The sequence below is a fragment of the Hyla sarda genome, chromosome 6 (assembly GCF_029499605.1).
Source record: "Hyla sarda isolate aHylSar1 chromosome 6, aHylSar1.hap1, whole genome shotgun sequence".
Lineage (NCBI taxonomy): Eukaryota > Metazoa > Chordata > Amphibia > Anura > Hylidae > Hyla > Hyla sarda.
Genome location: NC_079194.1, coordinates 154,896,162 through 154,922,075, shown reverse-complemented (window position 1 = coordinate 154,922,075; position 25,914 = coordinate 154,896,162). Strand labels below are relative to the sequence as shown.

The 25,914-nt window shown below is 44.5% G+C and overlaps 1 protein-coding gene across 2 annotated transcripts in view; it reads left to right on the top strand.

The window, feature by feature from the left end:
- Positions 1-3,467: 3,467 nt before the first annotated feature.
- LOC130276361 (FH1/FH2 domain-containing protein 1-like) overlaps positions 3,468-25,914 on the top strand; it is a 148,147-nt gene continuing 125,700 nt past the window's right edge. The window contains exon 1 of one of the 2 annotated variants that reach the window (XM_056525613.1): positions 3,468-3,776. In XM_056525613.1, coding sequence (XP_056381588.1) covers positions 3,612-3,776 — 165 coding nt within the window. In that variant the 5' untranslated portion in view covers positions 3,468-3,611. The remainder of the gene's footprint in view (positions 3,777-25,914) is intronic. The other variant, XM_056525616.1, reaches the window with a different exon arrangement.

Sequence of the window (25,914 nt, the reverse complement as noted above, 5' to 3'; positions counted from 1 at the left end):
CCTAATGTGGGGAACTATACTGCACCTAATGTGGGGGACTATACTGCACCTAATGTGGGGGAACAATACTGCCAACCTAATGTGGGGAACTATACTGCACCTAATGTGGGGGAACTATACTGCACCTAATGTGGGGAACTATACTGCACCTAATGTGGGGAACTATACTGCACCTAATGTGGGGAACTGTACTGCACCTATTGTGGGGAACTATACTTCCAACCTAATGTGGGTAACTATACTGCACCTAATGTGGGGGACCATACTGCACCTAATGTGGGGGAACTGTCAGGGGAGGGGGGGCATCATAATGAAGTGCTTCGTCTTCCAGGCAGCCTTAAAGGGTACCTCTCATCAAAAAAACTTTTGATATATTATAGATTAATGTATGCAGAATAACTTTACAATTGCATGTTATTAAAAAATATTCTTCTTTCTATTTAATTTTCCACTTTGAAGAAATGACCACTAGGGGTCTCCCTACCAGTCCTGGCAGCAAGCATCTCAGACTCATGCTGGAGTCCTAAACACTACAAGCTGCCAGTCTGCTTTGTTCACAAAGGAGAACACTCAGAGCTGCCAGCCTGCTTTGTTCACAGCCTGTTTGGCTGTGAACAAAGCAGGCTGGCAGCTCTGAGTGTTTAGGACTCCAGCATGAGTCAGAAATGCTTGCTGACAGGACTGATCGGGAAAAATACAATAGAAAGAAGCATATTTTTCATTAACATGCTATAGGAAAGTTATTCAACATTCATTAATCTAAAATATATCAAAAGTTTATTTGATGAGAGGTACCCTTTAATCTGGCCCTGATCTTGGGAATGATGGATATGAAGTAGAAGCAAATAAAAACACTGTAATCTGGGGCTACACTATAATGCTATTTCAGCCCTGAAATGTTATTTTATCATGAAGCTCTGCTAGTAAAGAACATTTCCATTCTACATTATTTGCTGCTTTAGGTCTTCCTATTAAGGGTTAAATAGAAATTTTTTTATATCAATCTGAAGTGCTTCACTGCTTAGAAAATGAGGGGTGTCTGAGGTGGAGCCCAAAACTATCATTGTCCACTGTAGTCCCTAAAGGTCAGTCATTGGTTTTACTTTTGTACTTTTAAGGGGGTATTCCAGTGAAAAACATTTTTTTTTTCAGATCAAATGGCTCCAGAAAGCTAAACAGATTTGTAAATTACTTCTATTAAAAAAATCTTAATCCTTCCAGTACTTATCAGCTGCTGAATTTGAGTTGTTCTTTTCGGTCTGACAACAGTGCTCTCTTCTGACACCTCTGTCTGTCTCAGGAACTGTCCAATGTAGATGCAAAACCCCATAGCAAACCTCTCCTACTCTGGACAGTTCCTGAGACAGACAAAGGGGTCAGCAGAGAGCACTGTTTTCAGACAGAAAAGAACAACTCAACCTCAGCAGCTGATAGGTACTGGTAGGACCAGAGTACCTGTCATCATCTAAACTTTCCCTGATCCCACTTCCCATCTGTCCCTTACTCTAACTATGCCTTTCCCTGTGTTTATTGAGGTTTAAAACGCTGTGGAAATACCTTTTTTTATCCCTCTTCATTAGCTCAGGAGCACTGTGTCTTTCTGAGGGGTGGAAGGAGGCGGGTCCCGGCAGGCATGATGTCACATGAAGCCTGGCTGGGACTCTGCTTCTGCCAGTCTTCCTGTATGCTGCTCTCCCTCTGCAGCAGTGTTTCCCAACCAGGGCACCTCCAGCTGTTGCAAAACTACAACTCCCAGCATGCCCAGACAGCCAACAGCTGCACAGAGCACGGAGTGCAGTGAGATAATACAATGTATAAGATAACGTGTGGTGAGGGGCAGGGGGAGGTGACTGGCTGTTATATGAGAGGCATGTGCAGGCTTGTAGCTCACAGGCTGGGAGCGAGTCCTAGGCTGAGAGTACTGAACTTCCGGTGGAAGGACCAGAGCCCTTTCAGCATTAGTCCTAAGAGCTGTACACTTACTATGAAAAGCATAGGAAGCTGCCTGCAGACCAGGCATAGAAGAGAGACCCCTAGTGGCGAAAAGTATAAAATGAAAAAAGTGGCATAAATATTAATATTTTTTAATGAAGATATATTACAATATATCTTCATTAATGATTAAGAACAACATATTAAAAGTTTTTGTTGATGACAGGTACTCTTTAACTTTCTGGAGCCATTTGATATGAAAATAAAAATAAAAAAATGTTTGACCGGAATACACCTTTAAAGCTCCTTGACCCATATTGGGCTGACCACATCACCGCAACATTGTCCCGTATAAAATGTTCCATAGTATCTAGCTACCATGAACCACCCATGTGTGCAGTGAGTGCTTATAGTGCTGTATGGACTGTACCCCCCCCCCCCCTTAAGATGGCAGGGTGTAGGGATCACTACCAGCTCCCCAGCTGCTTCCACATGTACAGAAAGCCAGAGATGACAGTCCCTCTCTCTTTCCTCTTTAGTCAGGGTGACTGTCCCTTACTCTCCATTCACAGTGACAGTCCCTCTTTCTTTAGTCACAGTAACATCCCCTCTCTATCTTCACATTGACAGTCCCTCTCTCTTCAGTCACAGTGACCAACCCTCTCTCTAATTGGCAGAGATGGTCCCTCTCCCTCTAGTCACAGTCCTTTCTTTCAGTCACAGTAACAGTGCCTCTCTCTCTTCACAGTGACAGTCCTTTCTCTTTTGTCACATGGGCTGTCCCTCTCTCGCGTGAGTCACAGTAACAGTGCCTCTCTCTTCAGTCACAGTGACAGTCCCTCTCTCTCTCTTCAGTCACAGTAAGTCTCTCTTCAGTCACAGTGACAGTCCCCCTCTCTCGCTCTTCAGTCTCAGTGACAGTCTCTCTCTCTTCAGTCTCAGTGACAGTCCCTCTCTCTTCAGTCTCAGTGACAGTCTCTCTCTCTCTCTCTCTTCAGTCTCAGTGAGTCTCTCTCTCTCTTCAGTCTCAGTGACAGTCTCTCTCTCTTCAGTCTCAGTGACAGTCTCTCTCTCTCTCTTCAGTCTCAGTGACAGTCCCTCTCTCTCTTCAGTCTCAGTGACAGTCTCTCTCTCTCTTCAGTCTCAGTGACAGTCTCTCTCTCTTCAGTCTCAGTGACAGTCTCTCTCTCTCTCTCTCTCTCTCTCTCTCTTCAGTCTCAGTGACAGTCCCTCTCTCTCTTCAGTCTCAGTGACAGTCTCTCTCTCTCTCTTCAGTCTCAGTGACAGTCCCTCTCTCTCTCTCTTCAGTCTCAGTGACAGTCTCTCTCTCTCTCTCTTCAGTCTCAGTGACAGTCCCTCTCTCTCTTCAGTCTCAGTGACAGTCCCTTTCTCTCTTCAGTCTCAGTGACAGTCCCTTTCTCTCTTCAGTCTCAGTGACAGTCCCTCTCTCTCTTCAGTCTCAGTGACAGTCCCTCTCGCTCCCCGGCCGTACACTCAGTCACTCCTATCAGTCTCCTCTCCTTTGGTTTCTTCTTTATACTCTGAAGTCCCCACCCCGGGTGACGTCACGGCCCCGCCCCGGCTCCCGGTGAGCGGCGGACCTAGTCTGCAGGCTGTATGTGTGAGCAGTAACCGGGGAGCCTGGGCAGTAATCGGTTGGAACCTTTGCCGCTGCCGCCATGGCGGTCATCCCGTGCCGGGTACAATACCTGGACGACATGGATCCTTTTATCTGCACTAACTTCCCGGAGCCGCGGAGACCCCCGGTGTATAACTTCCCGGAGACTGCCCCGCTGATCGAGCAGCTACCGGCAATACACAAACTACTGGAGGCCCCGCTCAAGGTATTGGGGTGGACGGAGGGAATAAATGTGGGGTCCGCACTGCAGTGTAGGGGGCGGGGTGAGTGTAAGCTCTTTGGGTCACAGTGTAATGTGTAGAGATGAGGCGAGTGTAAGCTGTCAGCGTCACATTGTGATTATGGGGATATCGGGATGAGTGTAAGCTGTATAGATCTATAGTGATGGAGATATTAGAATAAGTAAGCTCTGGTCACACTGCAGTATTGGGGGATGGGATGAGTGTGAGCTCTGTGGTTCTACTGCAGTGTAGGGGCATGGGGATGAGTGTAAGCTCTTTGGGTCACATTGTGATTATGGAGATATTGGGATGAGTGTAAACTCTGGTCACACTGTAGTATTGGGGGGGTGGGATGAGTGTAAACTCTGGTCACACTGTATTATTGGGGGGGTGGGATGAGTAAACTCTGGTCACACTGTAGTATTGGGGGGGTGGGATGAGTGTAAACTCTGGTCACACTGTAGTATTGGGGGGGGTGGGATGAGTGTAAGCTCTGGTCACACTGTAGTATTGGGGGGTGGGATGAGTGTAAACTCTGGTCACACTGTAGTATTGGGGGGTGGGATGAGTGTAAACTCTGGTCACACTGTAGTATTGGGGGGTGGGATGAGTGTAAGCTCTGGTCACACTGTAGTATTGGGGGTGGGATGAGTGTAAGCTCTGGTCACACTGTAGTATTGGGGGTGGGATGAGTGTAAGCTCTGGTCACACTGTAGTATTGGGGGTGGGATGAGTGTAAGCTCTGGTCACACTGTAGTATTGGGGGTGGGATGAGTGTAAGCTCTGGTCACACTGTAGTATTGGGGGTGGGATGAGTGTAAGCTCTGGTCACACTGTAGTATTGGGGGGAGGATGAGTGTAAACTCTGGTCACACTGTAGTATTGGGGGGGGGGATGAGTGTAAACTCTGGTCACACTGTAGTATTGGGGGGGGGGATGAGTGTAAACTCTGGTCACACTGTAGTATTGGGGGGGGGGATGAGTGTAAACTCTGGTCACACTGTAGTATTGGGGGGGGGGGGATGAGTGTAAGCTCTGGTCACACTGTAGTATTGGGGGGTGGAATGAGTGTAAGCTCTGGTCACACTGTAGTATTGGGGGGTGGGATGAGTGTAAGCTCTGGTCACACTGTAGTATTGGGGGGTGGGATGAGTGTAAGCTCTGGTCACACTGTAGTATTGGGGGGTGGGATGAGTGTAAGCTCTGGTCACACTGTAGTATTGGGGGGTGGGATGAGTGTAAGCTCTGGTCACACTGTAGTATTGGGGGGTGGGATGAGTGTAAGCTCTGGTCACACTGTAGTATTGGGGGGTGGGATGAGTGTAAGCTCTGGTCACACTGTAGTATTGGGGGGTGGGATGAGTGTAAGCTCTGGTCACACTGTAGTATTGGGGGGTGGGATGAGTGTAAGCTCTGGTCACACTGTAGTATTGGGGGGTGGGATGAGTGTAAGCTCTGGTCACACTGTAGTATTGGGGGGTGGGATGAGTGTAAGCTCTGGTCACACTGTAGTATTGGGGGTGGGATGAGTGTAAGCTCTGTTCACACTGTAGTATTGGGGGGTGGGATGAGTGTAAGCTCTGGTCACACTGTAGTATTGGGGGGTGGGATGAGTGTAAGCTCTGGTCACACTGTAGTATTGGGGGGTGGGATGAGTGTAAGCTCTGGTCACACTGTAGTATTGGGGGGTGGGATGAGTGTAAGCTCTGGTCACACTGTAGTATTGGGGGTGGGATGAGTGTAAGCTCTGTTCACACTGTAGTATTGGGTGGGGATGAGTGTAAGCTCTGGTCACACTGTAGTATTGGGGGGTGGGATGAGTGTAAGCTCTGGTCACACTGTAGTATTGGGGGGTGGGATGAGTGTAAGCTCTGGTCACACTGTAGTATTGGGGGGTGGGATGAGTGTAAGCTCTGGTCATACTGTAGTATTGGGGGTGGGATGAGTGTAAGCTCTGTTCACACTAGTATTGGGGGGTGGGATGAGTGTAAGCTCTGTGGTCATACTGTAGTATTGGGGGGGTGGGGGGTGGGATGAGTGTAAGCTCTGGTCACAGTGTAGTATTGGGGGGGGTGGGATGAGTGTAAGCTCTGGTCACAGTGTAGTATTGGGGGGGGTGGGGATGAGTGTAAGCTCTGGTCACACTGTAGTATTGGGGGGTGGGATGAGTGTAAGCTCTGGTCACACTGTAGTATTGGGGGTGGTGGTGGGGGGTGGGATGAGTGTAAGCTCTGGTCACAGTGTAGTATTGGGGGGGGGTGAGTGTAAGCTCTGGTCACACTGTAGTATTGGGGGGGTGGGGATGAGTGTAAGCTCTGGTCACACTGTAGTATTGGGGGTGGGATGAGTGCAAACTCTGGTCACACTGTAGTATTGGGGGGGTGGGGATGAGTGTAAGCTCTGGTCACACTAGTATTGGGGGGTGGGATGAGTGTAAGCTCTGGTCACACTGTAGTATTGGGGGGTGGGATGAGTGTAATCTCTGGTCACACTGTAGTATTGGGGGGGTGGGATGAGTGTAAGCTCTGGTCACACTGTAGTATTGGGGGGGGATGAGTGTAAGCTCTGGTCATACTGTAGTATTGGGGGGGGATGAGTGTAAGCTCTGGTCACACTGTAGTATTGGGGGGGGTGGGATGAGTGTAAGCTCTGGTCACACTGTAGTATTGGGGGGGGATGAGTGTAAGCTCTGGTCATACTGTAGTATTGGGGGGGGGGGATGAGTGTAAGCTCTCGTCACACTGTAGTAATGGGGGGTGGGATGAGTGTAAGCTCTGGTCACACTGTAGTATTGGGGGGGGGGTGAGTGTAAGCTCTGTGGTCATACTGCAGTGTAGGCACTTTAGAGGTCCTGCTGCAGTTTTGGAGTGATTGACTATTGGTATTACTACCATAAATGTATTCCAGCATCAATATTCCTTTCATGCCTTCTGGTTCGGAAGCTTTCTTTTTCAGTCCTAGAATTCTGGGTCACCTGACTTTAGGTGTACATGACGTCTGTAGAGAGCTTGTTGGCTTATTCCAAAGCTGCAGTTGGCTGGATGTGTTATCCATGTTGTGTGGCTTCTATTTTTCTTACTGAACGCTAAGTAAAGAGACCTGATCATCTGGATATCCCAATGTTATAAATGGGATCCCCTCCTTGGCATCATTTGCACTGCAGTAGTTCCCCTCCGCCTTGTTCTAGCCCCCTCAATGGTTATTTATGGCTCTACAAGTCACTTCTTGAAGCTGGTATGTTTTCCACCGATGCCCCATGGTGACCCTTCCACCTCGGAGCTCTTCAATCCCTATAATAATCCTCTGCTGGCCGTGAAAGCTTCTTGTGACAGTGATCTGCAGATCTGCTGTCCCTCCAGCCCTGGGGTTGTCTACCCCTGTCCTGTGTGTATGGAAATAAAACAAAGGGGGTATATTAATGCCATAGTGGGCATTGTGCCTTAATAAAACCAAGATACTGGTGCACATGTGGCTTTGCGGTGTCTTTGTGTTGTTACATCCTTCACCTTCCTTGCTTTGGAATCATTTCTCTAATCTGTTTCACAGGCAGCTAATCCTGTAGATGCAAGCAGCATGGCAGAGTAGGCTCCTGCCAGGTGAAAGGGTTAAGCCTTGTGTCTGGGAAGATGTGATCACGCCCTTCTTCCATATATGTGTCTATCCCAAATTTAGCTGAAGTAACTGTTGGCAGGCATGGCGCAGTCTGCTGGCTCTGTGGAACATACCTCTCTCCATGACCCGTGTGATCAATCCTCTCTGCTTTACTGGCTCTTATGTAGCATTACAGACTCCATGAAGAGCAGACCCTGATGGAGACCCACTGCCTAACCTAGTACACCTGTGTATGGGGGGGGGGGGGCACCTTAGTTACAGGTATTGTTCTATACAACCCACCTAATGTCAGAATTGCATTTACTTCAGGGCTGGTTGTAGTTCAGTATACAGTGGTCCCTCAACATACGATGGTAATCCGTTCCAAATGGACCATCGTTTGTTGAAACCATCGTATGTTGAGGAATCCGTGCAATGTAAATTATAGGACAGTGGTCTACAACCTGCGGACCTCCAGATGTTGCAAAACTACAACACCCAGCATGCCCGGACAGCCAACGGCTGTCCGGGCATGCTGGGAGTTGTAGTTTTGCAACATCTGGAGGTCCGCAGGTTGAAGACCACTGGTATTGGAGGTTATATTCACCTGTCCCCGCTGCTCCGGACCATCACCGCTCGTCACCGCTGCCCTGGATGTCGCCTTCCATCACTGTCGCCGCGCCCCCGACGCTCGGGAAAGGCCTCTGCTTCCTCGGCATCCTCGCTCTCCGCCATCACCTCGCTACGCACGCCGCTCCTATTGGATGACGGGACGGCGTGCGCAGCAACGTGATGACGAAGATGGAGAGCGCCGACGATGCAGGGGATCCCGAAGAGGACGCGCCGGAGCCCCGAGGACAGGTAAGTGATCGTCAGCGGACCACACGGGGCACCGTAAACAGCTATCCGGTGGCAGCTGAAGCAGTCTGCGCTGCCGCATAGCTGTTCATGTGATGGCCCCGACATACAAATGCATCGTATGTTGATGCTGCCTTCAACATGCGATGGCCTCTGAGAGGACATCGTATCTTGAAATGATCGAATGTCGGGGCCATCGTAGGTCGGGGGGGTCACTGTATTTACATGTCGCAGGAGAAAGGCCAGAGATGCCTGGTTGGTATTTGATATACTGTAACTATAAAGCCTCCTTCACACGTTTTTCTGGCTTGAAAAACATGCTTAAAAGGACTTCAGTATGCTACATGAAGTTTTCAAAACTTTTTTTATTTTATTTATTTTTTTTTTTCATGCAATTTTGGGTTGCATTTTTTTACAGGGGCATTTTTTGCATTACAAGTCCTGTGAGTCTTTAAACATTTGCATTAAGGATTTTTACTGAAGTAAAAAAATAAAAATAAAAGAAATACACAAAAACACAACATACACTTGCACTTTGTTTTTTTTTTTTTCTTTTTGTTTTTTTAAGCAGGACACCCAAAACCTATGGAGTTCTTTGGGGAAAAAATGCCACAAACTGGGTGAAACAAACACTACACCTAGAGCATGGTGTTTGCCTATTGACACCCAACTATCCTCGAACCGCAGCACTTTTTTTCACTAGTAAGCTTTTTTTCTGGAAACCCCATGGCCAGCATTTATCATTGTAGGTGTAAGTGAAGCATTTATCATTGTAGGTGTAAGTGAAGCATTTATCATTGTAGGTGTAAGTGAAGCATTTATCATTGTAGGTGTAAGTGAAGCATTTATCATTGTAGGTGTAAGTAAAGCATTTTTCTACACCTTTTTTTGTGTGCTGGTAATGTGTAGGAGCAACAAATTTATTAAATGGTCAGAGAGCATTTGATAAATTTTGTGCATGTAAAAATGTTCTGAAATTTCTCTCTTCACATACACCAAAGTCTAGGTCTGGGATGGTGTAGGTTTAGAGACTTTTCAGTGGCTTTGCACCTTTTCTGCGCCTTTTCACAAAAAGACGCAGTTTATAAAACCCTTCCATATCGTATGTATTGCCACAATCAGTGGATTGCAACCCAAAATCAGCAGAAATGTGTAAATGTGTGTTTGCCCATGTGTGAAACCCCCCTCAGGCTAGGTTTCTACACAGGTCTTTTTCTGACATGTTTTTTTTTATTTTTTTTAAACTGCCTCAGTTTTTGAGACAGTCAGCAGTGGATTCAGTAGTAAGGAGAAGTGTAAGTCCTTCTTTTCTATTTCCCATTCCTATTGAATACACTTCTGGCTTTGGCTCAAGAACTGCAATGGCAGTAAAAAAAAAAAAAACACCAAAAAACAAAGTAGAAATGCAGTCTAAGGCCCCTTTCACACTGCCGTTTCTCCACGTCAAGAACGGCAGTTACGTTTTTTTTGTGTGTGTGACTTTAATGGTCGTTCTCGTGACTGGCACAACGGGCAACAACAGGTCCCATCGGATCCCACTTACTATAATGGGGGCCGTTGGGCACCATTGTTTTTTGACGGGAATAGCAGGAGAAAAAGATGGCATAAGCAGTATCTTTTTCCCCCGCTATTCTCCCGGGCTCCCCCGATGGCCGTCACACTGCCGTATCCTAACGGCAGTGTGAAAGAAGCCTAACACATGTGAACATGTCCCCCCCCCCCAGTCAGTAGAAAGTTGAAGAGGTTTTAGGACTATAAAGCTCTACAACTGTTTATTGTACTTTCATTCCAATTCTAAACCTTTTCTGCTTGCTTTCAGTGAAGAGAAACATTGTTTCCATCCAGAGCCTGAAAAGACCTAACATGTCTCACAGTTGTTTGTTGTATCCATTCTACTTAATGTCTGTAAACTATTAACTGGACGGATTATAGACGAAAAGCCCATTCACATCATGTTTTAGGCTCCACCTGATAACTTCAAAAAAGGAGGTATTTCCGACCGTAGACTAGTAAACCAGACGTTGTCTACGAGTAACTACATTTGGTTTCATTGAAGAACATAGAAATTTGGTTTGCAGCATGTTTGTGAAACAGGCCAGAGGTAGTTAGTAGCAGGCTATGTTTGTCCTATGAAAGTCTATGGGGGAGATTTATCAAATCCTGTCCATAGGAAAAGTTGCTGAGTTGCCCATAGCAACCAATCAGATCACTTCTTTCATTTTTCAGAGGCCTTGTTAAAAATGTAAGAAGCGATCTGATTGGTTGCTATGGGCAACTCAGCAACTTTTCCTCTACACAGGTTTTGATAAATCTCCCCCTATGATCATGGTATGCTTTGGAATACGTTTTTGAACAAATACTGGCAATGGAGACCTGAAACATGATGTAAATGGGGAATGACATATTTATCTGCATTAGTACATTGCAAAAACTATCAGGACCAGAGTAAGGCTGGGTTCACACCACGTTTTCAGCCATACGTATGGAATTCATTTCAATGAGCCGACCGGAGTGAAAAGCAGACTCCATTCGGTTTATTTTTGCCCCGTATGTGGTTTTCCACCGGCCCTCCCCCCAGCCGTATGCGGTCCCGTATGGCTGAAAACGTGGTGTGAACTCAGCCTAAGACTTGTGCTTGTGGATGATTGTCTAGACTGGATACAATTGTAACAAACCATTTGAGAAATGCAAAGGTTCTGCCTTGGTTTTCTGCCCTGGACTCTCATGCAAATCTGTTTTGGATTTTTTCACCTCAAATAATTGTGGGAACATACCCGTTGGCATTATGGAATTTCTGTACGGGATCTCTGTAGTGTGTTTATATACAGCAGTTAATCTGTACCATTACCAACTGAAAAACAAACAATCCACTTTTTACACTAATGGTATTTAGAATGGAGCCACTTTCTTACAGAGGTGTCTGGCTGTGGCTTATTCCCTTTTCCCCAATAAAAACACATGAATACTTGGCTGAGCCAAACACACGTGTACAGAGGAGTCGGCAGGGACAGGGTTTGGCTGATGCAGTTATCTAATCTCTATGGGCAGCTGAGGACTCAGATAAAGGTGTCCGCTTATTTGTTTATGGACAACATGAAGGTGATGTGTGCAGAGCTCTATTCATGCTTATGGTATTTTTCGCCGTGGTGCGTCTTATATGGCGAATACACACCTATCGCCGCAGTCCCTGCGGCCATCAACGGCCGGGACCCGCGGCTAATACAGGACATCACCGATCGCGGTGATGCCCTGTATTAACCCTTCAGATGCGGCGATCAAAGCTGACCGCCACATCTGAAGCGAAAGTGACACCAGCCCGGCTGCTCAGTCGGGCTGTTCGGGACCGCCGCGGTGAAATCGCGGCGTCCTGAACAGCTTACAGGACACCGGGAGGAGGGACCTTTCCTGCCTCCTCGGTGTCTGCTCCGTGCCGAGATCCCCTGCATGGCGGCGCTCTCCTTCAACATCATCACGTCGTTGCGCATGCCGTCCCATCATCCAACAGGAGCGGCGTGCGTAGCGACGTGATGACAGCGTCTGAGAGCATGGATCCCGGGGAAGAAGACGCATGGATCCCGGGGAAGAAGACGTCCGGAGCGTCGGGGACACGTGAGTACTACCTCCTATACCAGTGGTCTTCAATCTGCAGACCTTCAGATGTTGCAAAACTACAACTCCCAGCATGCCCGGACAGCCGTTGGCTGTCCGGGCATGCTGGGAGTTGTAGTTTTGCAACATCTGGAGGTACGCAGGTTGAAGATAACTGTTGGGTTCAGAATCTTTTTTTTTCTTCTAGATTTTGCACCTTTAAAATATGGTGCGTCTTATATGCCGGTGCGTCCTATAGGGCGAAAAATACGGTACGTAGGCTAGTCCGTGGTCCATGCCGCCGCACCCACCCATGATGAAATTGCCACTAAAGATGTATTGAAGACTTTACCCATATCTTTTTAACACTTTACTTTTTATATAAATCTAGAAGATCCCTGAGGTCTGTTGATGCACGTGCTGTTCTGTAGAATAAGTTGGACTTATACAGCTAGATAACAGTCTTTTGAAATGGTCCTAAATCTGGTATGTTGCAGTGTCTTCATGGTCAGTATCGTAGTGGCTTTGTTCACACTAGTGTCATGGCTTCTGTTATTAACATGATAGCTGCAATGGATCTTATTGGCTTAGGAGTCTTTTAAACAACAACAAAAAACGTGGTCTCAAGGCTGGAGGTGCTCAACCCCAAATGCAGTTGTGCATTTATACTGGGGGAGCAGATCCTGCCCTTCTACCACAGTAGTGCACCTAAATTTCTGTATTGGCTTATGAGTCTGTCAGATTTCCATGCAGTGGGGTATGAACCAGCAGATATAGCACTGGGCTACTTACCATACAACCCACTTGACTGTGGGTATTTACAACTCCCTTTCAACCTACCTTCTCCACCTGTACAACAGGCCCACCAACTTTATCCACTAGGAATAGAGGAATCAAATGTCCGGCACTAGGGGAGAGGGATGTAAGTTGTTGCTTTATTGAGAAATCCAAATGATATACAAAAACGGACATAGTCCCTTAAGTAACTAAAGTGGACAGCGGAGTGCATTTGGCGCTTAATCATAGTGTTTTTCACTGTTTTTGTATACCATTTTGAATTCTCAATAAAGCGAGATCTTTTATCCCCCTCTCCTGGTGTTGGACATTTTGTTTCTCTATACAACCCACCTTGGGGCTTTACAGCGGAACCTGTTTAGTCACATGTTAACAATTGTGATTATTATGTTAATGTCTCGGAAGTAAAAGAAAGTTTGGAATGTCTGAATGTATGTAGTGCGAGGTCGCCGTGACTCATTTAGCTCTCTGGCATCACTGAGTAACCGTTCTGCCAAAGGCTCCTTACTGTAAATACGTTATTGTCTTATTACTCCCTGCTCCTTTTGATCTTGCTCTCTTTCTCAATCCTTCATTCTCCACACCTGCTGCTCAGTTCTTTTCTTATAAAGACTGATGGTTTATGTATACTGACCTTGTAGAGGGATCACAGAGTAACATTTTTAATTTTTGCAGGTGACACTGAACCGGGTAAGGTCATGCCCACAGGGTAACATAATATTATAGAGGCTTGGGCACAGACATGGCAAATTAAGTTTAATGTGGCTAAATGTAAGGTATGCACTTGGGCCGTAAAAGCAAAATGTACAATTATGTACTGTACATACAATAAAACATAGTATAACTACCGAAAAGGACTTGGGAGTACTGGTAGACAGCTCAACTTTAGTGACCATTGGCAGTTTTTTACAACATTGCACATGATCTTAAAAAATAAATCTTTGCTTACCTCCAGTGTTCCTCTGGTGCCTCCGGTGTCCCGCTCCGGTCCCCGGCTGCGACCCTCTTTGTGTCAGAAATCGTGACTTTAAAGCCCATAGTGTCATACTGCCACTCAACCAATCACTGACCATGGCAGTGTCCCTCCTCAGCTGGTGATTGGCTGAGCGGCACGTCACATGTGTACGTCCACGAAGGTAGAGTCTGGAGTGCGCTTAGGACGCTTAACCCCTTAAGGACCCGGGCTTTTTCCGTTTTTTTCATTTTAAATTTTTCCTCCTTAACTTTAAAAAATCATAACTCTTAAAAATTTTCACCTAAAATTATATATAATGGCTTAATTTTTGCGTCACTAATTCTACTTTGTAATGACATTAGTCATTTTACCCAAAAATCTACGGTGAAACGGGAAAAAAAATCAATGTGCGACAAAATTGATGAAAAAACACTATTTTGTAAGTTTTGGGGGCTTCTGTTTTTACGCAGTAAATTTTTTGTCAAAAATTATACCTTATCTTTATTCTTTAGGTCCATACGGTTAAAATGATACCCTACTTGTATAGGTTTGAATTTGTATCACTTCAGAAAAAAATCATGAATACATGCAGGAAAATTTATACGTTTAAAATGGTAATCTTTTGACCCCTATAACTTTTTTATTTTTCTGTGTTCAGGGCACTTTGAGGACTCATTTTTTGCGCCGTCATCTGAAGTTTTTAGCGGTACCAATTTTGTTCTGATCAGACTTTTTGATCACTTTTTATTCACTTTTTTGTGGTATAAAAAGTGATAAAAAATGCGCTATTTTGGACTTTGGAATTTTTTTGCGCGTACGCCATTGAAAGAGCAGTTTAAAAAGCGGTATATTTTTATAATTCGGACATTTCCGCATGCGGCGATACCACATATGTTTATTTTTATTATTATTTACATAATGTTTTTTTTATTTTTGGAAATGCCTTGATTCAAACTTTTATTAGGGGAAGGGATAATTGAAAGGGTTAATGATTTTTTTACACTTTTCTTATGCAATATTATAGCTCCCATAGGGGGCTATAACATTGCATGTACTGATCTTTTACACTGATTGATGCATCCCCATAGGAATGGATCAATCATGGTTTTCGGCGATTGAATGCTCAAGCCTGCATCTCAGGCTTGAAGCATTCATTCGGCGATCGGACAGCACAGGAGAAGGTAAGAAGACCTCCTCCTGTGCTACAGCTGTTCGGGATGCCGCGATTATACCGCGGCGATCCCGAACAGCTCCCTGAGCTAACCGGCACATTTTACTTTCGTTTTTAGCCGCGTGGCTCAGCGTTATATCGCAGGACCGGGACTCATGACGTACGCATACGTCATGGGTCCTTAAGAGGTTAAAGGGGTACTCCAGTGGAAAACCATTTTTTTTTTTTTTTAAATCAACTGGTGCCAGAAAGTTAAACAGATTTGTAAATTACTTCTATTAAAAAATCTTTACTCTTTCAGTAGCTTTTAGCAGTTGTATGCTACAGAGGAAATTTCTTTTCTTTTTGAATTTCTTTTTTGTCTTGTCCAGTGTTCTCTGCTGACACCTGATGCCCGTATCAGGAAATGTCCAGAGCAGGAGAAAATCCCCATAGCAAACCTATTCTGCTCTGGATAGTTCCTGATACGGACAGAGGTGTCAGCAGGGAGCACTGTGGACAAGAGAAAAAAGAAATTCAAAAAGAAAAGAATTTCCTCTGTAGCATACAGCAGCTAAAAAGTACTGGAAGGATTAAGATTTTTTAATAGAAGTAATTTACAAATCTGTTTAACTTGCTGGCACCAGTTAATTAAAAAAAAAAAAAGTTTTCCACCGGAGTACCCGTTTAACCCTTTCCCGACCCATGACATACATGTACGTCATGGGTCGGCTCCCATTCTATAACGCGGGGCCACGGCATAGCGGGTCAGGCCCGGCACCTAGCAACGGCTGGGACCCATGGCTAATAGCACGCAGCACTGATCACGGTGCTACGCGCTATTAACCCTTTAGACGCGGCGTTTAAAGTTGAACGCCGCATATAAAGTGAAAGTAAACTAATGCCGGCTAGCTCAGGTAGCTGTTCAGGATCTCTGTGGTGAAATTGCAGCATCCCGAACAGCTGACAGGACAGCGGGAGGGTTCCTACCTGCCTCCTCGCTGTCCGATCGCCGAATGACTGCTCAGTGCCTGAGATCCAGGCATGAGCAGTCAAGCGGCAGAAGCATTGATCACTGGTTTCCTATGAGAAACCAGTGATCAATGTAAAAGATCAGTGTGTGCAGTGTTATAGGTCCCTATGGGAGCTATAACACTGCAAAAAAAAGTGAAAAAAGATCATTTAACCCCTTCCCTAATAAAAGTTTTTATCACCCCCCTTTTCCCATAAAAAAAAACTGTGTAAATAAAAATAAACATGTGGTATCGCCGTGTGCAGAAATGTCCAAATTGTAAAAATATATAGTTAATTATACCGCACGGTAAATGGCGTACGCCCAAAAAAATTCCAAAGTCCAAAATAGCGTATTTTTGGTCACTTTTTATATCATGAATAAAATGAATAAAAAGCGATCAAAAAGTCCGATCATTATAAACATGATACTGCTAAAAACTTCTGATCACGGCGCAAAAAATGAGCCCTCATACCGGCCCATATGCGGAAAAATAAAAACGTTATAATGGTCAGAAAATGACAATTTTAAACGTATACATTTTCCTGCATGTAGTTATGATTTTTTCCAGAAGTCCGACAAAATCAAACCTATATAAGTAGGGTATCAATTTAACCGTATGGACCTACAAAATAAAGATAAGGTGACATTTTTACCGAAAAATATACTGCATAGAAACGAAAGCTCCCAAAAGTCACAAAATTGTGTTTTTTTTTTTCTTCAATTTTGTCGCACAATGAATTTTTTTTCCGTTTTGCTGTAGATTTTTGGGTAAAATGACTGATGTTATTACAAAGTAGAATTGGTGGCGCAAAAAATAAGCCATCATATGGATTTTTAGCTGCAAAATTGAAAGAGTTATGATTTTTTAAAGGTAAGGAGGAAAAAACGAAAGTGCAAAAAGGAAAAACCTTGGGTCATGAAAGGGTTAATTAGTCGGGGTCCTGTTCAGGAGATTGCGGGGGGGGTCCCATGGATAGGGGGATAAGTGTCTAAAAAGTTCAGTTCCCTGGAGTACCACTTCAATAAGTTACATAATTCCTTAATTCATATTCATTTAATATTGCGCCTGACAATCCAGAAAGTTGGATTATTTGTAGATTAAAGGATGCAAAAGTATAAGGAGCTATCCCAGCCAAACAATCTCCTTACTATGCTACCCGTACAGGCCTGCAGATGGACAACAAGGACCAATGATTGGGAAGTCTGATGTACAGCACTTTAATTGCTTCTCTTGGAAATCTTGATTCATTCTTGTGAATTCCTATAAAGGGAGGCCATCTACCTCACTGGAGCCTTCAGTGACTACATCTTTCCAGTAGAAGCATGAGATCTGCTGTGTGACTGGAGTGTTACAGAAGCAGATAATATGAGTGTACGGTATGGAGTGGACCTCCTCTACAGTCCTCTGGATCAGATATTCATGGACTGCAGCTTCTATCTCTGCTAGGAGGCAAGGCCTGATATTGTTTAAAGGGAATTTTCATCAGAAAATGACCTATTGTTTAAATGAAATATTTCCACTGCTGAAATTCCGTAGTGTGCACTGTGCAGAGGAATCTCATTACCAGCAATGGGATTCTGCTGCATTGGAATTTGCGACTGAATTTTCATTCTTTCGGCAGTGAGCTAAATCGGAATTTCCATGGCGAAAGCATCTGCTTTGGTAATTCCGCCACTGTGATGCAGCAGAATCCCATTGAAAGAAATGGGACTCTGCTGCATCAGAATTTCCGAGCTGAATCTTCCCGGCAAATTCTGTTAGGAAATTCCGCCGTTTGAACATATCCCAAGGCTACACCTAAGTAGCCTGGACTGCAGCCTGATACATTGTAGCAAACAAATCAGGGCAGGAAAGAGGTTTGTACTGATGGAGAATATGAATTCTACATAATGATATGTAGTAAAATTCTGGCGCCAGTTTTGTGTCATAGGTGCTGAATTATCAGATATTCTGAATTATTGGATGCTAATATATCAGTAAAGCCCAGAATAAAAGGTAACCTAATATAAAAGGTAACATAATATACTTTGTGGTCATGTGACATTCCACTTTATATTACAGTCCTGTGCCGGGATATCAGACACTCAGGAATTTTGCTGTATACATTAATATTAATTTAGGCAGGTTGCCACAGAGGTGCATTGTTGGTTAGCACCTTTTCTCTGTTGTCTAGAGCTGACGTCGTTATTACTGTGTGGCACCCTGTTCCCGGTGTTGGGTCTTCCTTCTTCTCACGAGCTCTGCAGGAATCCACCACTCACTTCCTATTGTGACTGTAGAACATCCTGCTCCTCGGCTGCTTGTAACGTTTTACTCATTTTTGACATTTACAGGAAAGATTTATTTGTTGTTCTGTTTTAGTTATTGCTTAACCAAGATCCTCTGAGATTGTATGTTATTTAAGTGATTCTTGCTGCTGCCCCCCTCACATTCTTCTTCTTGGGAATTTACAGTCATTATATCAGCCTTTGACTGACAGGCATTCTGGGAGTTGTAGTTTCACTTTCTGCAGATTCAATGATAGTCACTCATAGGAACGGAAGCCATACTGTTAATATGCTGGAAATTGTTTCACAGCATTTGTATGAATAAATGTTACCTACCTACTGACTTTGGCAGCTTAGTGTTAATTTTGGGTATGTCCGTCTATAGGTCCATGCTGGATTAAAGGGGTACTCCGCTGCCCCAGCGTTCGGAACATCTCTGTGCAGCACCTGGCATTCGTTTAAAACACTGGGTATGGGCGGCAGGGGTCGTGAAGTCATGGCCACTTCAATGCAAGTCTATGGGAGGGGGTGTGGCGTGGTGTGATGACACAAGGGGGCGTGGCCGTGACTTCATGACCCCTGCCGCTCATACCCAGTGTTTTACACAAATGCCGGGTGCTGCACTTAGATGTTCCGAACGCTTGGGCTGCAGAGTACCCCTTTAATCCAGAATGGACCTATAGACAGACATACCCAAAATTAGCACTAAGCTGCCAAAATCAGTAGGTAGGTAACATTTATTCGTACAAATGCTGTGCTTCCATAGACTTGCATTGAGGGGGCGTGGTGTGATGGCACGAGGGGCCGTTGCTGTGATGTCACGACCCCCTGCCGCCCGTATCCTGTGTTTAAAACGAATGCCGGGTGCTGCACAGAGATCGCTGGCTGCGGGACCCCTGCAACTATAAGACATTTGGATAGGGAATAAGATGTCTAGGGGCGGAGTACCCCCTTACATTACCTATGGTTGGTGTCCGTTGTGTAGTGGATTACTGCCAAGCAGAATGTCCTCTTAGACCTGCCACAATGTGCTTGTGCATTGCACCTATTAATAGTCTGTTTTTCCTAGTGATCTGACACTTCATATTCTGTTCCAGATATTTTACGTCATTCAAGCTTTTTCCGTATATATGTAAACAGTTTTAATTATAACCATTCCATGAACTGAAAACAAATACTATTCATACTGTGAATCGGCCGCCATTAGGATTTGCTGGCGATGATTCTCTTTTGGTGCCAATAGTTGAGCCCTGCAGGGATGTGGTCACTGTCTGTCTCATATATTTTGCTTATTTATCTGTCCAGAGGGTTTGGAGTTTTTTTTTTTTCGTTGTCGCGTCATCATTTGGTATTTCGTAATCGGTGTTGCTCACTTTTTAGTGACGCAATCGCTTTAATCATGTGCAGAGAGGCCAAGCCTGATGCAGCCGCAGCACTGCACCTTTCCTCTGCTATGTCAACTTTTCACATTGTGGATTTGCTGTGGATTTTAGATCTAGATTTTGGGACAGAAAATCTTCAGGGAAAAGTTACAGTAGCTGCAAAGTGGATAAAACTTTTTTTTAAATAACTGTTTATTTATATAGAAATATTATCCAAGGCATTTTATACATATCAAGTATCATGTAAAAGATAAAGCAAGAAAGTATAAAGTCATCTCCAGTGTAGAAATAAACAAAGTAACCAAAGTATAACATGTATCATCATTACAATGTATAGAACATGAATTGTCATGTGTAGAGACATAACAGTATAGAATATAACAATCCAAGTTTGTGAGATGAACCAATGGTCTATTGGATCCGAAGTAATATCACATTGTATAACATGTAGAATTCACTCTAGAGACGTAAAAATAAACTACAGTAATATAAAATATAGATAGTAGAAGAAGGGAAGACATGAAAGTCAAGAAAGAAAATATGAAAGGAAGAAGAGAGGAAAATGACATATCTCATAATTCATTTCAGATGTTTTCTTTGACTAAATTGGCCTAAAAGGGGGGGGGGGGGGGCATTTGCAGCATGCAGTAAAAATCTGCAACAAAACCAATGGGGGAGATTTATTAAAACCTGTGTAGAGATGTGCAGTTGCCCATAGCAACCAATCAGATTATGTCTGCTGAAGTCTTAAAATTAAAAGCAGCAATCTGGTAACTGCACCACTTTTCCTCTGCACAAGGGAGTTCCAGGGGAAATGGGTATATTTTTTTCTTTCTTTTTTTTCCCCTGGATTTTGCTGTGAATCTGTGGGTAATTCAGAGCAAAATTCATTGGCCCTGATTTACTAAGAGTGGAGTGTAGATTTTTTGTCTTTGTGTCTATGGTATTTATTAAGATTTCCCTACATTTTCCACTTTCCCTACATTTTGCTTTTTTTTACACATGCTCTGATCTGTGGGGTTTTCCTCAGCTCAAATCCACCACATTTTATGCTAAAACCTTAGTGAATATGTTGGATTTTTGTGAAAATGTCAGGGACATGCCCCTTTCTAGTTACCATGCCCACTTTTCCCGATGGCCATGCCCCTTTTTCGGGTTTTCTCAGTTAAATGGAAAGTTGGTTGTTTTATTTTTTTTTTTATTCTGGTGCAAATTCTGGCGCACAACCCGACCAAACATGTCGGGTTTACAATAGTAAATCAAGGCCATTGTGTGTAAATTGCTGTGGAATTATTTGCAGGAACATTGACCTGTGGGAACTGTCACTAAACATGCTGTCACTGCACTAGAGCCGAGGAAGGTTATCTCTGTTAACTGGTGACATCACAAGTGTGTAGCCTATTCGCTTTATATGAGCCTTTAATTATATATTGGGAATATGCTGGAGCTATATACATTTTATTATTTAATACCTGCATCAGTCTCTCTGTCCCTGACCCCGTATCCAGCTGTCATAGCTGCATGGCTTGTCACAGTGGAATATAGCTATCTATGCATCAGTCTCTCTGTCCCTGACCCCGTATCCTGCTGTCATAGCTGCATGGCTTGTCACAGTGGAATATAGCTATCTATGCATCAGTCTCTCTGTCCCTGACCCCGTATCCAGCTGTCATAGCTGCATGGCTTGTCACAGTGGACTATAGCTATCTATGCATCAGTCTCTCTGTCCCTGACCCCGTATCCAGCTGTCATAGCTGCATGGCTTGTCACAGTGGAATATAGCTATCTATGCATCAGTCTCTCTGTCCCTGACCCCGTATCCAGCTGTCATAGCTGCATGGCTTGTCACAGTGGAATATAGCTATCTATGCATCAGTCTCTCTGTCCCTGACCCCGTATCCAGCTGTCATAGCTGCATGGCTTGTCACAGTGGAATATAGCTATCTATGCATCAGTCTCTCTGTCCCTGACCCCGTATCCTGCTGTCATAGCTGCATGGCTTGTCACAGTGGAATATAGCTATCTATGCATCAGTCTCTCTGTCCCTGACCCCGTATCCAGCTGTCATAGCTGCATGGCTTGTCACAGTGGAATATAGCTATCTATGCATCAGTCTCTCTGTCCCTGACCCCGTATCCTGCTGTCATAGCTGCATGGCTTGTCACAGTGGAATATAGCTATCTATGCATCAGTCTCTCTGTCCCTGACCCCGTATCCTGCTGTCATAGCTGCATGGCTTGTCACAGTGGAATATAGCTATCTATGCATCAGTCTCTCTGTCCCTGACCCCGTATCCTGCTGTCATAGCTGCATGGCTTGTCACAGTGGAATATAGCTATCTATGCATCAGTCTCTCTGTCCCTGACCCCGTATCCAGCTGTCATAGCTGCATGGCTTGTCACAGTGGAATATAGCTATCTATGCATCAGTCTCTCTGTCCCTGACCCCGTATCCAGCTGTCATAGCTGCATGGCTTGTCACAGTGGAATATAGCTATCTATGCATCAGTCTCTCTGTCCCTGACCCCGTATCCAGCTGTCATAGCTGCATGGCTTGTCACAGTGGAATATAGCTATCTATGCATCAGTCTCTCTGTCCCTGACCCCGTATCCAGCTGTCATAGCTGCATGGCTTGTCACAGTGGAATATAGCTATCTATGCATCAGTCTCTCTGTCCCTGACCCCGTATCCAGTTGTCATAGCTGCATGGCTTGTCACAGTGGAATATAGCTATCTATGCATCAGTCTCTCTGTCCCTGACCCCGTATCCAGCTGTCATAGCTGCATGGCTTGTCACAGTGGAATATAGCTATCTATGCATCAGTCTCTCTGTCCCTGACCCCGTATCCAGTTGTCATAGCTGCATGGCTTGTCACAGTGGAATATAGCTATCTATGCATCAGTCTCTCTGTCCCTGACTCCGTGTCCAGCTGTCATAGCTGCATGGCTTGTCACAGTGGAATATAGCTATCTATGCATCAGTCTCTCTGTCCCTGACCCCGTATCCAGCTGTCATAGCTGCATGGCTTGTCACAGTGGAATATAGCTATCTATTGGTGATCCCTGCATTTGCCTGAGCATGGCATGGCCAGGGCACATGTTCAGTCTTATAAGCTACATAACCATTTACTGAAATTAAGCAGATTTCATGAGTTATCAGAAGTTTAAGGGGTTATCCAGGACTAGAAAAACAGAGCAAATTTCTTTCAAAAATAGCTCCACGTCTTTGTTATGTGTGTTGTATTACAACTTGGCTCTATTCACTTTAATGGAACTGTGCTGCAGAACCACACCCAACCTGGAGACAGATGGAGAGCAGTTTTTTTTTTTAAAGAAATAAGCTCTGTTTTTCTATTCCTGCATAAACCCTTTAAAACACATATATGAGGCATATATAAGTCTCAAATTGAGCCAAAAAGTGTTTTTACATTCCGTGTGCAAACTTATTCCTGTTCTGATTGGTTGTCCCGTGCCATGTGACCATTAATCTAATAACCATGTAATGTTATGGCCAGCAATTGGCTGCCTCTGTCATGACTGTTGACCCCAGTAAAGTTTAAGGGTGCATTCACACACTAGTAACTAGCAGCGGGAAACCCACTGAGAGTTACGCTACCATTCAGTTGAATGGGTCCGCGGACAGTCCGCAAATCTGACACTATTGCGGACTGTCTGTGGACCCATTTAATAGTGTGTGAACGTACCATAAAGGTGAATATATTGTGTGATTTAAACCTGGGCCAGGCCTTCCATTCTGTATGTAAGTATTTGGTGAGCAGGAATAGATTGCATTGTCTTCCCGGGGTGAGATTAGAATATGCCCCCTTGTTCCTGGGCCTCTCTGTGCTATCTGTTCCTTCACACCAGTTCGGACTGTACACTTCTCCCACATGATTGTTCCTGTACAGAGACCTTATCGCGGCCCCAGCTCCTGAATGTTTACTGCCTATTAATATAAACAAGTCATTGTTCTCCTGACAGTATTGCAGCACTTATGTCCTGTGAGGATTGCCACTTCCTTATAGCTTGTCACTTTAAAGCTGGAGCTGCTGCAGTCTTCATTGTCATCGATTTCACACAGTAGTCTGTGATAACCCCCTAGGATGAAGCCCCACTTGTAGATTTTCTGTCCTAGTGACCGCTTACCTTCCACAAATCTAACATAAGGTAGATCTGCATCTATAAGTTGGGGTCTTGAAGTGCTAATCCTGGGGTCAAAATCCACCAGATGCTATAACACATAGGAAGGATCTTACCCATCTAGTCCTCCCTCTTCACCCAATATACTCCTATTTTTTGTATAATTTTATTGATAATATTGTTAGAATTCATCTCTATGTTTATCCTGAGTCTTCTGGTAAATGTAGAATGTAAACTGACATTCACAAGAAGAGGGATGCTGGGCCTGTAAAAAGCTGGGTACAATAATACTGTATAGAATAATAGTAAAATATTAATGAATTTTTTTTTAAAGGGAATCTGTCAACATTATTTTATGCTTAGGGCTGTGCGACGGAATGTCCTCCCAGAGAATCTCCATGCGGATATTCCGGACACTGCAGGGCACCAGCATAATATGCTGGCGCTAGGACCACACAGGAATGCGCCGTCTCGTAGATGGTTATGCATTCCGTGCGGACTCTGCACAAAGAATGAACGTGTTTAATTCTTTGTGCGGACACAGAAAAGGGAATTTCTGTGCTGAAATCATATGGCACGGAAATTCTGCCGTGTGCACAATGCAGCAGAATCCCGTTGAATTCAACAGGACTCTGCTGCAGCCGAATCTCCGTGCCAAAATCCAGTGTGGAATCTGTCACGGAAATTCTGACATGTGAACATGCCCTTAGTGGATGGCTATTTTACAAAGTTAAAAAGTGTGTTTTTCTTCTAGTCTAGAGTCATAGGTCCTGGCTGACTTGCAGCATGCACACCTCCTCCCTCCCCCACCCTTCTCAACCCTGCATGATTGGGGTACAGTGTTTGGCTTCCACCACTAAGTCCTGTTCATCAATCATGAAGGGAGAGGTGGAGTAAGGGATCAGTCATACAAGCTGCAGCTCAGCCCAACCTCTCCTACTATTGAAAGAAGCAGACAAACTGAAGCGATGTGCGAGTATACTGCGCATGGCAACTCGCACATCGCAGTGTGTCTGCTTGTAGCGGCGGACTGACTCTCTGAGCAGGCACCTGTAAGGCAGCATACAGCGGTCCTTCAGCGGCAGATCCGCAGTGTAATACGTGCTGGGGACGTTTCCATTCACTGAAGACAAGCTGAGCTCTCGGGGTAAGCTGCCTTTTTAGAATTTCAGCTTTTGAAATAGTCATTCTTCTGTTTATGGATACTCTCTTGCTCTCATTCCTCTACCTCCTCTACTACCTTTAAAAGAAATCTGTCATCCGTGTCACCTGTACTAACCTGTTGGTAGAGACAGGTAGTGCAGGTGACACTGATGACGATATTTACCTGGTCCATTTCCATGCTGCTGTTCTCCAGCTATCCCCTTTGGTATCTTCTGCTCCAGGCCCATCATGGAGCATGGGCTGAGCTTAGTGGTCTGGGAGCAGAAGATACCGAAGAGGATAGCTGGAGAAGCAAGGAACGGGACCAGGTAAGTATCGTTGTCATCAGTGTCACCAGCACTACCGGTATTTACTGGCAGGTTAGTGCAGGTGACACTGATTACAGATTTCCTTTCATGGGGTATGTTCTTTTCAGTCTGAACACAGTGCTCTCTGCTGACATCTCTGTCTGTGTCAGGAACTGTCCAGAGTAGGAACAAATCCCCATAGCAAACCTCTCATGCTCTGGACAGTTCCTCACACAGAGATGGCAGCAGAGAGCACTGTGGTCAGACTGAAAAAAAACTTCACAAATTTCTCTGTAGTATACAGCATCTGATAAGTACTGGAAGGATTACGATTTTTTAATAGAATTAATTTACAATCTGTTTAGCTTTCTAGCACCAGTTGACTTGAAATTTTTTTTTCCATCAGAGCACCCCTTTAAGGCTGTTTTCAGGCACATATTAGACAAGTATATTATGATTATTTTGCCCCTGTATTACAGTTGTGTCCCAGCCCGTCGGCAGGTCTTGTGCCTGAAGCTCACCGGATCATACACCCCTATCGGGTCTGGCTTCTTGACTGTTCTTCCTTGAGAGATCTCACCGTACAGGTCCTCCTATGAAGCTCACGTTTAATGGTGTACTTAATCTCCCAGGAATGCTAATCACTTCTGTAGTTTAACTCTTTAGTGGCAGGCCATCTGCAGTCAGGTCCCCCTACCTACTAAAGGTTCAAATCAAGCCAAGAGATTGAATATAAGACAGAACGCCTTTTTTGGTGTTTTTGTTGCATTCATTTTTAGGTTAAAAAAATGACTAGACAGCCACCAGATTATCTATAAACTTGATATACTTTAATGGTATTAGTAAATCTGGACTAGTGGCTGATTAATAAATCAGTCTAGACTAATTTGGAATATTAGTTGGCTTATGTGAAATCATAATTGTATGCC